Consider the following 13,383-nt stretch of genomic DNA (forward strand, 5'->3'; position numbering starts at 1 on the left):
TGTTTGCATGTATTTCTGTGTTTACTAGAATATTGTCTCTATTTATCTGAGAGTAACTCCATTCATAATTGCAGGATTTACTTCTAAGAAAAGATACACAGCATTTGAGGACAGGTGAACACTTTTATGAGCACTTAGGTGATTGTGAGATTCATTGAAACCAAAATCCATCCTCTAAGTGGACTTCTTTAGGAATGCAGGCACTTGGTTTGCTTCCAGCAAATAGGCTGTAGAGCTGTCAGTCGTAACACATTTTAATTTAAAAAGAAAATAATAGAAGTAATATATTCCTAGTAAAATGCTCTGTATGAACAGACATTTGTACAGTAAATGTCTGCCTGGAAGCATCTTTGGCTGAAGCAAGGAACTCATGTTACATAAAATGCTTTTAGAGCAGCATTTTGAATATTGGTTGCTCTCCCTTTTAAATATAACTTGATATAATTCTACAATTAATCAGAATATATGGGACATTTCCATAACTAAAAAATTGAAGAAGCTAACATTTTGTGATATAAAGATATCACAGGATGATTTATGTTATTTATTGATAATACAGAGCAGTTCTTACCCCACATTGTGGGCTGTCCCCTGACACCACTGGATGACATCTCCAGGGCTCGCTGCCTTGGAAGAGTGAGGAAAATTCTCAGGGATGACCCACACCCTGGACGGTATCTTTTTACTCTCCTACCATCTGGTAGGAGAATTAGGGGTATAGCCAGCCACACCAACAGGCTGAAAAACAGCTTTTATCCATGGGCTGTTAGGCTTTTGAACAGGAAATATTTTTTATAAACTTTATGCATAATTGACTTGTGAGGCCGGTGTGTTGTGCAATTAGTTCACATGGTGTAATAAGATGGAGGGTTTGTGTCACTGTAAGCTGGGGGGTGGGGGCACGAAGGGAGGCTCAGCCAATCTCACTGTATACATGGTTGTACGTTGACAATAAAGGTTCATTCATTCACAGTTTAAACATCACTAGGAAGATATAGGTTAGCATTGGCGAACAGAATTAGATTATTTTAAATAGTTTAATAGTCATTCTATCTTCTTGAAACAACTAAGAATTTCTAATGCTGTTCTAAGATTTTCATCAATGTACAGTTGCCAAACAAGATCAGTTATATTGGCCTTTGACCAACATAAGCTTATTGTGTTAGCATTTCGTAGATTGAGAGAACAAATAATATATTTGCTGGACCTGATTATGTTTTTCATGCAAATGTGGCCTTCACAAAGACAGTTGTGATCTTAGATGATTTTATATACATTATCATAGAAACAGCATGGGTTCACAGCATGGTAAAGTATCCTTTAATTTCTTCAGGTTGTTTTTTTTTCCTTCACTCTTACAGCTTTGTCCTTTCTCTACATTTGTTGCCTTCCCATTTTCTTCTTCCTCCCTTATTCTCGAATCTCTATTCTTCTGTGTTGCAGCAAAACGATATCTATCAAAGTAATTGATGATGAGGAGTATGAGAAAAACAAGACCTTCTACATTGAAATTGGGGAGCCCCGTCTGGTGGAGATGAGTGAAAAGAAAGGTGGGGGATCGGCTATATGGGGCTGAGCCCTACCTATATGCACCTGTCTTGATGGATGCCTGGCACATCCCAACTCATAGATTGTCAAAACACACATTCCCATTATCTATGTAAAAGGGCAGAGAGCTGAGTCACTGACTAGAAGTGTCATTGCTAGGGTATCCTAAATTCCATTAGCTATCAAATTTAGGCATAGTTTTAGCCAGAAAGGAATCTAATTAAAACTGTCATATTCTCTGTCGTAGAAGACCATCATTATCTAATCTATCTTTTACACTGTTTCAAGTACAACTTGAACAAAAATGGTTTGCTTTTGACTCAGTGCCATATAGTGAAAAGAATACTATGTGAAAGATTCAAATTGTTCTTCTACAGAGTAACCTTTGGCAAGTAATGTTAGATCCTTCTTTTTGTATTCATTCAAAGGAGGCCAAACATACTTCGATATGGGTTAGATAGTTATGCCTTCAGGTGCTGTAATGCATTCAAATATACCACAGGCAAAGTCTGCCTCTCGGTTTGATGCACACAATGACCACATGTATTCATTCTTCCTAAAATGCATGTCTGAAAAAGAGTGTGTCTTATATGAAGTTACTTCATAAGATAATTGTAATAAAATATGTTCATTAGCTATTGAGATACAGTGAATAGGACTGTAGCAAATGAATAGTCAAAAGCAAATCTATTGTCTTTCAAAACAATGATCAACACCACGCTTGTTTTTCATGCCCATAGCAATACAGTTCCAGCATTAAATTCTTTAGGATATATTGATCACCAGGAAAGTTTCCAGAACAGAGGCTTTCTGCTCTTTTACATAAATAAAATATAGGGATGTGTGGGTCAGAGTTCCTCCCATTATCATCACCATCAACCACCATCTCAGCTGGGTCAAACTTAAAGCATGTGTGTGCGTGTGTGTAACACCAACCATTTGTTTTGCCTTTGTCTTGTGTTCCCACAGGAAATTCATTACCCTTAGAATACTTGACCGTGAGGAATATGAGAAAGAGTGCAGTTTCTACCTTGTGCTTGAGGAACCAATATGGATACGAAGAAGAATGAAAGGTGTGAGAGTAAACCCAGGCACCTTACAAGAAACTGGGACCATTCCCTGTGTGTGTCTCCCTCCTCTCACAACTTTCTTACTCAACTTCCACTTAATGTGTCATGATCTCTGTCAAGCTTAGCAGTTTTAATTTTGCATCTATCTCTTTCTCTTTTTTAAAAAAATAATTCTTGATGATTATTATGATCCACTTAAACATACCATGTAAATTATTTATATAATACATCTTGTGATATGGATGCAATAAAATCCCAATAATATGACCACTGCAATTTTGGTTCTCAAAGGGCAGATTCTTTAGCGTCCTTTTAATTATTCCTCCAAATTATTTATCATTTGCAAACAATAGACTAAAATATCCACAATGAAATGGATGCTATATTCAGTATACACTTGTACCTTTATTTCAGGTTTGTGCCCATATATACATCTATGTCTGTTCCAGTCCCCTCTCAAGGATATTTTTAATTTTTCATTAAATATTTAGGGTTTTTTTCTAATAATGTAAATCTCTCCCAATATTCTGGAATTCAATTCAATTAAAAATAAAACAATCAAATAAATTGCACAACAATTTAATATTATTAAGATGATGATTTTGTTTATTTATATGAAACATTCCTAGTCTACACTTCAATTACAAAGTCTCCCAGAGGACTTTACAGATCAATCAAACTAGCTGGCTTCATATTGAATATGTTTGACTGATTCCAAAGCCCTCCCCTCCCCCTTAATTTTTTTCCTTGTCTTTGACGTGAATCAATTCTTACTCAAGGAATTTGTTGTTGCAGCTCAGTGTTAACAGCCCTGCCAGGATGAAATATAGAAGCCAGCTCAAAATAAAGTTTTATATGGAGCCTAGATACATTGTTTGGTTTAAAAGAAGTTGCATTATGGTCCTATCAGAACAGGCCATGGTGGAGAGGAGAATAATGATTGATGTACCAACACATGTATTATCTTTAACTTATCAGTTGATATTGTGTTTTAAATATTTTCTTTCCCCATTGTCTATTCCTTGAGAACTATACATTTGATGCAGATATTATGTAAATACTTCACACTTAATGTGAGTATATAAGGCACATGTATAAATTTATTTTCACTCTTTGCCCACTTAGCTAAGGACAGAAGCCAATGGAGTTGCCTGCTACCTTAACTTGTGGATAGATAAACATAGCAAAATAGATATGTCCATTCTATCTATTACATTACAAGGAAGTCTATGCCACAAGTATACCTCATTGTATATAATGATGTGCAACATAGATTTCTCATCTAGTAAAGTTCATTCAAAAAAACCTATGTATTTGTAACTGGATCTCTGTGGACATACTTCGCATACGTTTTTTGGAATAAAAATATTCTCCAGCAAAATAAGCTCTAGAGGTAAATACTATGAGCAAAATGCAAATTTAAAAAATGTTGAGACTGACTGCTCCCAAAATATCCCTAAGGCATATTTTGCAAGAAATCAATTTCTTCTTTTTAAAAAAAACATATTTTAAATAAATAAAAACAAGAGTTATCTTGTTTTGGCTAAAGAAAATCTATATGTAATATTCATAATATATCCTAAAGAATTGGGCTTGCAGTTTCCAGATTAAAAGGAAGCATTGATGCTGAAAATTGAATAGGCTCTCAGTTTAAAATGCATCTTAAATTATAGAGTGGATCTCCCTAGAATAGTTTGAAAAGCTTCCAGGAGATCTGCAAGCTCTCTTGAGCAGGAATCAGCTCTGTCTTATTCACAAGGCAACATGATATTTGGGAGAATTGAAGGCTAGAAGACTTAATCTAGCCTTATTTTTTACCTGTCACATTACAATTCCAAACAGAGTCACACTTGATTAAGAAAATAGCTATGTTTTACAAAGTGAGGATGTTCACAAAAATATGTTTCACCTAGTAACTCTTTTCTTCCAACTGCAAATACAGAATCATTGATATCAAACACAGTTGAATAATTATTTTTCTTTCAAATAATTGAAACCATTTTGAGAGCAGAATCCATGTTTTGAAATAAATATATTCATCCAACTTTTTTTCTTTACTCAAATAGGTTCTACATATTAGTTCAAATCTTTGCCAAATCTATTGACCAGAGGCAACACTAAAATAAAAGAAATGGTTACTTTTCCCAGCTTGCCTCCAGATATTTTGGGCTATGACACTCCCAAACCTAACCTTCCAGGTGGTGGTTTCAGATGATAGCTGTACATTATATCTGGACTGTACTACACTGAAGCTAGTGTAACCATTGAAAAGAAATCCTCTGTTAACTTAGTTTCAGCTGTCTTAAAAGCTACAATTTGTCTCCAGTAGAAGTACACCACATTTTCATACACAAGTGAGTATATTTGAAAAACTGGAATGATTATAAGTGCTTAGAGTCAATAATGCAGTTTAGTTTGAAATATTTGCTTGTCATCCAGGGATGCTTTCAAGCATATTAGATAAAATATTTTCAACCTCTTTCTCTAATCAAAGCATAAGACAATAGCAAGCATTATCAATCAAAATACTTAGTGCATCGCTCCTACTGTGGCTTTGTCCTTAGGCAGAAGCCTCTAGCTTCTTTACTAAACCTACCAGATCTGGGCTTCAAATATCCAGACCATTAAATGGCAGCAAATCAGTATAGAGAAGCCTAACTCTCTGTTTTCAGTTAATTTGGATTTTTCAACCCACATATAGCAGCCCTGTTCATTACAACCAAAGTCTTCCCCTTGTTAACGCAAGATGCATCCTTGTGCCTCAAAAGGATAAACGCACATATAGGGCGTTATAATTCCAGGCATAGGAATGATTTGATTGGCCTTTTTTTAAGGAAAAAAAAGGTAAATGCTCACACATATCCATTGTGACATATTATTTCCTCAATCTCTAGCAGAGCTGTCAATGAACCAAAATTAAGATCCTTGCATATATCAAGAATGTGATCAAAGAGTTGGGAACATTGAATTAAAGATTTGTCTGTTACATTAAACGTAACAGTGCATTTAATATTTTTCCCCAGTTTCACAGCTTATTCCCATGAAACGTGTCTTTTCCATTATTTCTCATGCTATTTTTCTTTGTAGTAATGGTATCCTGCAGCTTTGCAGTTCTGCGCTTTCTGGCCTCATGGATCTGAGGCTTTTCTGTGGATGTCTTCTTTACTTTCATTGCTCATTTTTTTTCTTCTGTATTTGTCCTTCTGTGTCTTCTCCACAGCCCTGTTGTTGAATGAGCTTGGTAAGCACTACATTTCTTGCATTTCTTTTCCATATGGGAGAGTCAATCAATGTATTTTATGTACATTATTTTTTCAATTTATTTCATGCTTTTTCTCAAAGGATTCAAGGAAGCTGTCCCCTTAAAAATTATTAAAACAATTAATGTCAGTTATTGAATGTCAGTTTTTGCTTAAATTCATTCTCTGGCTTGAAAATGATCCTTCAGATTCAGTGTGCCTTTGTCCTAAATCAAGGTAGGAAAGAACTGATAAAAAAAATAGAAGATACTACATGATATTTGATCATAAGATCTTACCCCCAAAGCTTGTTGCCAGAGCATAAATTAATCAGGCCAAAGATTCACATTGTATTCCGTCTTTCTTTTAGTACATTAATGAACAGCAGATATCTCTTTTTAATTGTCTTATGGTTTGCAGCATGACATAATAGGTTCCTTTTTAAGCATTCCCTTTAAAATGGCTTTCACCAGTTTAGTGTCAATAAATGTTTTGGACTAAAACTTCCATGATGCTTAACCAGATATCCTTGTTTATCCATGGCTATGTTGCATTCCTTGATGGCACTAGAGGCCCACTTTAAACAATAAGGGAACAATCTATTTCCATATGTCTTTTCAAGGAAAAGTCATTCCTGCATGTCTTTGGGACCTGCTACAGAAATAGCTCAAAAGAAAATTACTTTTTTGTGATCATACAGTTATTTGTTTTGGTAAATGAAAATGAGAAATTCTGATCTCTTCGGGATATTTGCAACTGGACCTGAAGTATTTTCGCATGCTAAATTCCACTTTTCAGAAACAATTTGGTCTTTCTTAGACAGTCCCATAAAGTATACACATTTGTCGTAAAAGTAATGTGTTCTTATATTCAGCCAAAATAAATACAGCTTGACAAGAACAGTTCTCATCTATCCCTGTGACATTCACCTAGGATAGATTTCCACACAATTCTACCATTCTTTATAAATAAACTTTCAACACATTGAAACAAAGGATAAAGCAAGTTTTATTTAGAAATCTAAACTCATTCAATATGTACAACTTTCTTATACCAGTCTTCTCCAAGCTGTCAGCCTTCAGTTATATATAAAACCAATATCCATAAATCTTATTTTGGCTGGCATTTACAGGAGCTAAGTCCAACAAATATGGACAGGTACAGTTGGGAAAGGCAATCTTACAACCTTAGCACAGTCAGGATATTTCCCTGAGTTTATATATCACGGGTCTGTTTTTTACTGCATTGGAGTCAGATCACGTATTCATTCTCTTGCGAGAGAATAACAAAAGTAGGCCTCAGACATGGATATCGATCCCAGAAGGAGCTGCTTCATACAGTTGAATAGACATTATGACAACTGAATGTGAAGGAATCAAGAAAGTTTGGCACGATGCTGTAGGGAAAATGGAATATGTAACAGATGGTATGTTATTAAATGTTAACTTCAGATCATATAGAGGCTTTTAGACATATTGTTTGAGATCCTTTTTATTTTGAGATCTCAGTACAGGCTTCTGCACCCAACATCCTCTAGGTGTACTCGATTATAGCATCACCTCCAACCAGGACACTGGCTGCAGGGGATGTGTACTGATGTCCAGCACATGTGGAAGGTACCAGACTGATCTTTTGCATGAAAAATATGTATTTCCTGCTAATAAAATGTTCCTCTGTGAATTTTTAAAACAACCAAGGAAACATTTTTCAAAGGCTATGTATTTTTGTTTCAAATTTGATTATTATAGCCTTAACACCTTTGAAGAAAAACAAGTTAGAGAAGATTATTCTCTAATTTCTAATCTTGCCTTTAACTATATGCTTCAACCAGTTATGATTGACAAGGGTATGATTTTCTATTTTTCATTTGGTGTTCATATTTGAAAAATTGACAAGCCATACAGATAAAAATAAATACACTCTGAACATATTCCTATTAGGAAATATGTAATTAATATTTAGAGCAAAGCTTCAGTGATGTAAGTAATGCACAGTGCAATAATATATTAATTTCCTTTCTTTTCTCTCTGTTTTGACATTCCTTTAGGTGGCTTCACAATTACAGGTATGGATTTTCAATTATCTTTCTGCTCAAAGATACAGTTTCAGTTTTATACAGATTATCTTTTTTTACTATTATATCAAGGTATCAATTATTTGCGAGCAATACGTAGTGTCCCCCAAAACTAGTGTTGTGTGATGGTCAAAATATTGAGCATCAACTAAAGAGACCTAAACGTAAGACTACTTTCAGCTGTCAAAGCTCAGTGGGGGATTTTGAGCTAGTCACTCTAACTACCTTACAATATTGTTGGAGGGTTGAGGAAAAGAATTGAGGGAATACTATGAGCAGGTCTCAGTTATTGACTATCTCATGCAGCAACCATTTGAAGTTATGACAGTGCTTAAAAAATGTTGTGACCAATCCTCATATTTATAACCATTGCAGCATACCACCATCATTTGATCATTCACATGCTTCACAACTAGTGTGCACTTTCGCTTGTAACAAGCAGAGTTAATATTGAAAATGGAAGAAAGTATAATTTGCAATCACATGATTTTTCACTTAGCAACCACATTGCTTCACTTAGTAACCGAAGGGAAAGTGAAGTTGTGAGCCCTAATTGTTGTTCAGTGATTTTTTCAGCTCAGGATCCAAGTTGCTGATCTCACTTGTCACTAAGCAAAGGCTACCTGTATTTCACTTTGCGCTCTTTGTGGAATAATGAGATATACATCAAACAAATATAAAATAAAGTATCAGTGGCTAGCAATCAAAGTTGAGAGAAGTCTGTTGCCCCCCATTACCTTATTTGTAGGCTTTTAATGGGCTTCTGGTTGGCCACTGTTTATAAAACATAGGATAGTGGACAAGATGGCCTTTTTGACAGATAAGATAAGATAACCTTTATTGTCATTTTTTTACTGTGGGCACTGGAACTCTGTTTTGGTGTTAAGAAAACTAGTTCAATCTCTGACCTTTCGAAGATTAATATATGGCAAGACTTCCAAAAGTATTGCAGTTCATCTCCTTGGGGACCAAGTGCAAAATTTCAGACTAGTCAAGCAAAGATTTACTCTACTATCACCCTTCACGAAAAGTCAAAAGATGTATTTTGTAACATCAGACAAACCTATCTATAACACTGGAAGAAAGCTGAGCTAGCCCACCGAGGACTTCTGTTGCGAGAGTCCTATTAAAATGTATGAGGACATGTTCATTTCTTTGGAGGTTGCATAAAACAGTCTCCTTATTACCTTTTGTATTTTGAACAAAAATGTTATAATATTCTGCATTTCAATCTACTTAGATTTAAAATATTATGAGCTATTATTTCAGATAAAGGGAAGAGTATATAGCTGATTGTAGGATTGGAGTGGATCTTGAATACCTGGCTTCAGAAGCATCACAGGTTCTTTCTCAACCCTGGGAAAAAAGCCAAAGAGCTTTTATAAATCAGAACTATACAGACATCATATTAAAGCTATAGTGAATGTAGATTCAGCTAACAGATATATTGGAAGTTGTCATTCTACATTATGTTTGTTAACATCTTGGCTTGTTCTTGTCATTGCTTTTATAATTAAGGGAAATGTTTGAATGGTAAGATATCTTGATTTCTTTCATATCCACTTTCTACGTAACTAGCACTTTTTGATTATGAGTGCATTCTCACAAACCTAACATCACATGTTTCATGCTGATAAGCTTATACTTAAAAAAAACAATTATTTTCTGAGAATTACTTGAAGGCTTAACTTGAGAAACTAGATGATGGTGTGTTTTAAGATACTTCCAGTCTGCTAACAACAAGGCTCCAGATATTACAACCAGCAAAATATGGTGACTGAAGTTTCTAAGGTATCTTCAAAGTGCTTGGTACCAAATTATCTTCAGCTGTAGTTTTCATTACATTTTATTTTTTAGAAAATTTACATTGTCATCCAGATTTCTTTTCCCAATGTTTTAAGTAAATAAAATAAAAATCCCACTATTCTGCTGCAACATGTACTCACCACAGCTGTAAGAGAATTTAAATGCAAGACACAGAAATAAATCATCTGAGACTTCCTATGTTCCAGTAGACAGAAAACCATATACAGACCAATGAGTGACCCTTAGCCTGACTTTGGGCTAATCACTCTCTGTCAGCCCAACTCACCTCACAGGGTTGTTGTTGTGTGGGGGAAAAGGAGGAGGGAGGAATATTAGTTATGTTCACCACTTTGAGTCATTTATAAAAATAATAAAAGCAGGAAATAAATAAATCCCTTGCTTTTCCTAGAAGTTGTTGTGCAGATGAAGCAGAGAAAAGAAAACTGGATATATATTTTAAAAGGATGGGATAAAAATATGAATAAATACTTAAATAGCAATATCAGCTGCCCAGCCAGTGCCTGGAATAAATTGTCATTCATCTTATATCTTATATGCCATTGACAGAGCACTTAATTCTAATTGGGGTAAATGATAAATTGATGTTGAGTTCTATAAGGAATCATTTGCATGGATGCTCAGGGACTACATACTCAGACTGAGCTCCAAATTAATGATAAGTTTTTTTGTAAAAATGTTGCTGATGCAACTAATTGTGATGCAGAGAAAATATGCAAATATAGCAGGAAAAAATATAAAATATCTGCTTTGTCTTTGAAAATCTTTCTCTCAGGACCAAGAGGGGAACAAGTTTGCAATATCCAGTAACAGTTATTTGTCCTAAATGTATCATTTATACAATGATTGATATGAAACACATTGAATATTGTTATGAATAATCTTTTTTACCGAATGTAATTTAAAACAAATTAAATGTACAGAGAAGACTGTCAGAAATATTAAGGCACACATATGTTGATTTGGAAATATCAAATTAATGTAAGTTGAACACATATTCTCTCAAACTGTGATGCAACTTTTAAATGAGTTTGACTTCTTTTTGAACTTCTGTCACCATATTTTCCAGAATTTAACTCTCTGCAAAGTGGATTTTTTTCTATTGATCCTTATCAACAAAACTTAACATCAAACAGCTTTAGCCTTATCATTGAAGGAGCCTTCCTTCCCCATCACTGTACTTCTATCTGTGTTTGGCAGTAAAGGCTCTTTTTTACATCCTCTTCATTTTTACAAGGACTGCTGAAGCACTTGCCAATTAGCAAAACTTGAAATGTCTTACCTAAACCCTTTGGCTTAGCAACACAGGCATTCATCCATGATTGGGTGTAGTGAAAAAGCTCTGTGTAAAAACAGGAATCAGGTTATATCATCTGAAGAGCAAAGTATTTAATAAAGTAAAATCAAATTGAGACTTTGTTTTCTGATTCCTTAAGATATAAAGAATATATCAGAATGCCATGTTCACAAGTCATAGATTTGATAACCAAATCATGAATTATATTTGGGAATTCATTGGGAGATTACTAATCAGAAGGTGATCGTTGAAGGATTGACAAAGACTAGTAACTCATTCTTTGTTTCTAAAAATGTAAGAAGGCAAAAAAATGTGTAACTTGCAGTCTTCTGTATGGTACACGATTCCAGTTCCCATTATCCCCGAGGGGCCATGCTAATTGCCTCAGATGGAAGTTTGAGTTCCATAGCATGAGTTATTTCACGGATTTTCCAGAAGGTCTGTAGTGGGCATTTATACTTGCCATAACCCTGAGTGAAGTAGAAATTACAGTTCACTATCTTAATAGATTTCTCTAACAGAGTCTAACTTCATTAACAAACTATTGAAATCCAGTTCAGCCCATTGATACGAATTATTTTTGCCATTTTGTCAGGCAAGCCTGTCTTCAGAAAAGTTCATGCTAGAGACCATCCCCTTCCTTCTACTGTAATCAACATTCAAGGTATTCAACTGTGCTAGTCTCCCACTCCAACAGATAATGTGAAACCAATAATTTGTATGCATTGGTGTGGGATACAGGGAAGGTGTATTTAAGATGGGAAAGGAAAGGTAGGATTTAACTTATTTTAATATATCTTTGACAAACAATTACTCAATCATTCCCCATCAGTTCTATCAGAGCACAAAATAGAGCCTCTTTCTTTCAGACTTCACTTGCATATTGTTCTACTTTAGGTGATCTTCTGGCATGGATACAGGATGTGTAACACGAAATACTTTTTTCTTATGGTAGTTATTATCAGGCCTTGTCCAAAGGATTATACTGCCTTTGTCAGTCTGCCCAATCCTTTGTTCACCCATAGATGTTGTTGCTCTGAACCTATCTAGCCAAGTGAGCAGATTCAAATCTTCCATAACAATAAGAAAACAGTAGTCAGGGATTCTCCTTCTATATCTATACCACCCTTCTCATGTGCCAGAGTTTCTTGCCCATTTTTAAAATTATTCTTTATCTATATTTAAAATTAAACTTTGTGATGAGGAGAATGCTTCAGTAATTCAGTCACTTATTATAGCTGATGACAGAGATAAAACCTTTTGCTGCATCTATGCTGGATCCCTCTGCCAAGCTTTGTCCTGTGCAAAAATCAGTTCTGACCATTCAGTCTCATGGAGCTTCTCCCTTATTGTCTCTCACTAGAACATCTGGTGAAATCAGATTACTTCCACCCACCTCCCCTCCCCTCCATTGACATTGTCTTGGATACATTCAAATTAACAAATTACTTCTCATTGTTTTTAAGCACCAATCAAGTAGTATTACCACTTTTCAAATTCACTTTTATCACAAAACAAAAAGAAAATGAGAGGGAGAGGAAAATAAAATTCAAGGGTTTGGTTTTAAGCAAAGAATTAAATTCCGTCCTAGCAAGAGGAACTGTGCATTCAAAGATATGAATAGGGTTGCCAGATGTCCCTTTCTAAGAGTTGAAAGGAAGGGGCTCCTTTATTAGAGTTCTTTATGTCAAATCATCCAAGAGCTGGAAATATAAGAAAAGCTCCTTAGAGCCCTAAAGTAGCATTATTACCCAACCAAAGAAGTAATTAAAATTCCTTCTGTTGACACTTAGACATCAGGCAATAAGAGACTTTCCTAAAATACAGGAGCCACAAATATGTGTTTTTATAATACCGGTACTTTGTATAATAAATAGGCGATTAACAGGGCGATTAACCAAATAGTGAAAACAGATTGCCATTTATCAAGCTTTTACTGATTGAAAATACCCCAAATTTCAATTTAACTTTGTATTAAGTCAATCAGATGCTGAAGTTCAGCTGGACAAATATATAGAACATATAGGCAACCGAATTCCACAGATTGCAGTACAAAGCAAATGTACTGTATTAATTCTTCTTTAATTTATTCCATCCCTATGGATTCCCGTTTCCCCAAAATAAACTTGACCACAGGGCTTACCTGCCCAAGGTAATTTCAGGTTCCTATCCTTATTAATACCTGCTCATCTCTGACAAAGTCTGTATGGATATTGGCTAGTCTCATGTAACCCAATTCTCCCCATAAGCTGTCTTTGATCTGTTAAACTGTGGAATCCTCAGATGAGTCTTTTAAGAGAGAGCTAGTTATTGTGTGCTTTCAACTTGTCA

At 35.0% G+C, this 13,383-nt stretch overlaps 1 protein-coding gene across 1 annotated transcript in view; it reads left to right on the plus strand.

Moving 5' to 3' along the window:
* The window catches only part of SLC8A1 (solute carrier family 8 member A1), a gene marked incomplete at its 3' end in the record, with an annotated part of 276,693 nt that overhangs the window by 230,176 nt on the left and 33,134 nt on the right, over nucleotides 1–13,383 (plus strand). The window contains exons 3-6 of the mRNA XM_083379245.1: nucleotides 1,444–1,550; nucleotides 5,839–5,859; nucleotides 7,905–7,922; nucleotides 11,648–11,716. Of these exons, the coding sequence (XP_083235371.1) occupies nucleotides 1,444–1,550; nucleotides 5,839–5,859; nucleotides 7,905–7,922; nucleotides 11,648–11,716 (215 nt within the window). The remainder of the gene's footprint in view (nucleotides 1–1,443; nucleotides 1,551–5,838; nucleotides 5,860–7,904; nucleotides 7,923–11,647; nucleotides 11,717–13,383) is intronic.

This window comes from Vipera ursinii (genome assembly GCF_947247035.1).
Source record: "Vipera ursinii genome assembly, chromosome: 1".
Lineage (NCBI taxonomy): Eukaryota > Metazoa > Chordata > Lepidosauria > Squamata > Viperidae > Vipera > Vipera ursinii.